The sequence below is a fragment of the Geospiza fortis genome, unplaced genomic scaffold (assembly GCF_000277835.1).
Source record: "Geospiza fortis unplaced genomic scaffold, GeoFor_1.0 scaffold408, whole genome shotgun sequence".
Lineage (NCBI taxonomy): Eukaryota > Metazoa > Chordata > Aves > Passeriformes > Thraupidae > Geospiza > Geospiza fortis.
Window position 1 is genome coordinate 5,070,698 of NW_005054330.1, and position 4,092 is coordinate 5,074,789.

The 4,092-nt window shown below is 45.3% G+C and overlaps 1 protein-coding gene across 1 annotated transcript in view; it reads left to right on the top strand.

Annotated features, from left to right (window-relative positions):
* Window positions 1–1,921, top strand: part of TBX3 (T-box transcription factor 3) — a 12,350-nt gene extending 10,429 nt beyond the window's left edge. Inside the window, exon 7 of the mRNA XM_031057474.1 lies at window positions 1–1,921. Coding sequence (XP_030913334.1) covers window positions 1–161 — 161 coding nt within the window. The 3' untranslated portion in view covers window positions 162–1,921.
* The last annotated feature ends 2,171 nt before the right edge of the window (window positions 1,922–4,092 follow it).

Below are 4,092 nucleotides of genomic sequence, written 5' to 3' on the forward strand. Positions count from 1 at the left end.
ACCTCACCAGCCGCTCCTCCACGCTCTCGTCCGGCTCCGTGTCCCTGTCCCCCAAGCTGGGCGCGGACAAGGAGGCGGCCACCAGCGAACTGCAGAACATCCAGCGCCTGGTCAGCGGGCTCGACCCCAAGCAGGACAGATCCCGCAGCGGCTCCCCGTAACCCCCGGCCTCCGGGAGCTCATTTCAAATCCGTCTCGCAGTGCACTTTGTTTGAAAGAAACCACATCCTCCACCCCGCGAGTGTTTGTTTTTTACCCCCTTCTTTATTTTGGTTTTTTTTTTCACCCTACTTCTATTTTTTTTTTTAATATAAAATCCCGCGGCGTTTAGCAACAAAAAGGTATCTGGTGGAGCAGGGAAAAAAGGGTCGGGGATGGGGGAGTGCTGGGTCGGAGGCTCCTCACAGGGATCGAGGCACTGGTGGGGTTTGTGGCATCCTCCTTTAATTTTCTTTTTTACCAGTGTAAAAAAAAAAAACCTTAAACCCAAAACCAAAATACACCGGAAAAAAAAAGAAAAAAAAAAGAGAAAAAAAACCTAAAAGAAAAAATAAAACAAAAAAAAATCAAACAAACTTATGAATAAAAATAAAGTAAGAGAAGTGATTTTTTTTCTCTCCGAAAGAAAAGCGTGTAAGTAAGTCACGTATTGGTTCTTCAACAGTTGTTTCCTGGGTGGGTTGTTAACCACAACCCCCTTAGTCGATATTAAGGGAAGCTGTGTGTTTAAAATATTATTGTGATGTCTGAGAGCCAGTTGGTGGCTTTTTTTTTTTGCATGTACCAGAGTAGTCTGCTTTTTTTTTTTTTTTTTTTTTTTTTGAGGGGGGGTGGTGGTATTTTTTATTTCAGTGGGGTTTTGTTGTTTATTTTTAATGCTCATTTCAAATCCCAGGGAAAAAATTATTATTAATAATAATAAAAACAAAAATAAGACCTTTGTCCCTCTACCTTAAACATCCTCCCTTGTAGCAACAAAAATAAGACGTGTAGTTGGAAAGAAAAAAAAAAGTGAATTTATTTTATCTAAAAACCTCTGTAGCTCGACTGTAGATTTATCACAGCTTTCCCTCTTTAATTGTATATGCAATAACAAGGTTTAACATACTGAGAAGAAGAAAAGAGTGGACACTATTATTAAAACAAAGTATTTATGTAATTATTTGATAACTCTTGTAAATACGTGGAATATGAATACTCGAAATTAAACTTTAATTTATTGACATTGTACATATCTCTGTAAATACGACTGCAGCGGTCTTCTTTTGTTTCCTTCTGTTTTTATTTTTAGTCGTTTTCATTTCAAGTTGGTAATTCCTTTAAACATAGATCCCAACCCAGAGGAGAAATTCCCCCATTTGTGAGGGCTCAGTTTTTAAATCAGAGCTCAGCCCAGGAAAACCTCGTCCTTTGGTTAAGCAGCTGAATGCAAAGGACAAAGCAGAAAGAAACCAAATTATTCAAAGACCTTAAAAAAATTCAAAGAGAGAAAAAGACAAAGCAGTGTACCATGGTAGCTTTTAATCCTCAATTTCTTCGGTGTTCAGAATGTCAACAACCACAAAATTATATATGTTTATACACGACAACAGGCTTCTCCAGTGGCTTGAGAGAAAAAAAAATGAGGTGAAGATTCTAGGATTTTCTGTACTTTCTATTATTTTTGCCCGTTTCCTCAGTGCACCAGAAAACAACCCCGCAATGGAGTTTCACTACTGTGCTTATTGTTGTCTTTGTTTGAGTGAGTGCATATTTTCTTGGGTTGAAAGTCAGGTGCTCAGAGCTGGTTCAAAGGAAAAAAAAATGAAGGTATATTTTGTGTTATATAAATGTTGAGAAGTTCTTGCTATTTTTTTTTCTGTAATTTTTCCCCCCCCTTTTAAAAGTCACTGAAGTTTCAATAAATTTTTATTGAAATGTCTTGGGCGTACTGTGAAATGCCTTCACCCCAACCCTCCCCGAAGTGCCTGGGAGGATGGAGGGGTTGAAAGATATATATCCCTCTTCTGCCTTTCTCCTCCACCCCCTTTCCCCTTCCCGATATTAAGATATTTCTCCGGCAAGGAGCTAGTACGAACCAGTCGAGATGGTGTCACTGGAATTGTTGGGGGGGAAGGACGAGTTTTAAGCAAGCTGTTTAATGTACCTTTTCCGTCTTTATCCCTCTCGCTTTTAAAGTCGATCCAGAGGCTACTAAAGTCACCTCTTTTAATGGAACAATATTAAGTGGCGTTTGAAAAGTTAATGAGAAAGGCTCAGCTATGCTTTTATCTGTCATAAATTAATAACGCAAAAGTGAAGAATTAGAGAATAGATCGGTTAAATTTTAATGCAGAGCCCTCCTTCAAAGTTTCCAGGTAAAGTGCTCAGGAGTTGATGCTGCTGCTGGGCTCGTTTTCCTCTCCCGTCCGGCCAGAGGATTTGGCTTTCCCAGTTAGTTATCACCTGGAAATACATGGTTTTTTAATATCTATTTCCCCCCCTTTTATTGGAATCGCCCCTTTTTGCCCTTAGGCTCGTGATATATCGAGATTAAGCTGGAAAACGGCTGGAACGGGGACAGACATCCAGGCTGGACCAGTGGCCTGGGAGGTCACTGAGAGGAGAGCCGAGGAGCGCTGGCAGCCCCTGCTGTACCTCTGCCAGTCTATGAGCACATCCTTTAGCAGAACATATATATTTCTTGTTAATGAGATTTTTTTTTCCCCCCATCCCTTCAACAGTTAGTGGCCCGTATATTGAAAAGCGATTCATCGTCCGCCAGTAATAAATATTATAAGGATGTACTTCCAGCCTGTATCCTGTTTTATGCTCTGCCTGCCCCTCGGCCCGCGGCCCCCGGTTCCTGCGCCGGCGAGATAAAGGGAGATCCAGGGGGTAAAAGTGGCCGTGAAGTTGTGGTTTTTTTAGTTGGTTTTTTTTTTTTCCCCATCGATTTTTTAATTTAAAAATTCCCCCACGAACATGAAACTGTTCCCCTTCGTGGGGAAAGGGGACCCTTCCTATTTCAGCTTGCGGATGGGGGTTTTGTTTAAATCCACGCTGTTTGAGCGGGAGAAAGGTTTGGGCTGAGTTTGAGCAGGAGTTTTTGTCTCCCTCTTCTTCCCCCAACTTCGGATGGCCCAAGGTGACGGCTGCTGGAAATGTCACTTGAGCTGATGCTGCCCTGAGCTGGCCTGGCCGAGGAGGGGCTTTTAGGGATAGAGGTGGTGGCGGGTCTGGCCAAAGAAATGAGGGAAAAAAAAATTAATCCACGCGAAGAAGGAGGCAGCGGCTGTGCAGGCAGCCCGAAGGCTGCAGCCCCACCAGCTGCCTTCCACACGGATCCTCCACACGGGTGGGAGCTGGAGCCGCTCCGGGACAGGGACTCTGGTATCGAGGGGAGCAGGACAGACCCTGGGACAGCCAGCCCTGCCCGGGGAGCAGCTTTGCCCTCTGCGCTGAGCTCCGGCCTCAGCGGCAGCGCCAAGACTCCGGTCCATGACAGACCCCGGCCCCTCGCCCCCATCCCTTTGGCTTCAGCAATCACGCAGGGACCTCAATTATTTTCCCTCTCTCAGCTGCTGGTCCCCCAAACGGCTCTTAGAGGGGGAGAGCAGCTCTGATCTGTGTATGAGCGGAGAAAATGTCCTAGTTGGTGAGGAATTCACTGCTGATGGTCAAGAGAAAAGCAACAGACACCCACCCCAGGCCCCCCTTGCCCATCCCGCTGTCCTGCCAGCCCAGGAGCCGCCCTGCAAGCCCGGCAGGCACCGGCAGCCCTGGGGCGCCGCAGCCCCAAGCTCACCATTTATTCTTTGTAAGGCTGAGGGTGCAGCCTGATTGCTTCAAACCCCCACTTTTCCACGGGCCTAATGCTGACCTCCCCCTCGCCATGCCCTTGCAAGAAATCCGTGTACCGCAGGTGTAACTCTGACTTGCAAATGGCTTTATCTCCTGTGTATCTTATTTGTATATAGTAACGTTAATGAGTAACTCTTGTGGCGCTTGTGGAAGGAGGTAAACAGCGAGCAATCTCTGTGGATTATCCTGTCTATTACTCACCTGGCGCCTGTCTTGATATCCTCAATGGTTTTATGGCTGATGCAGGCG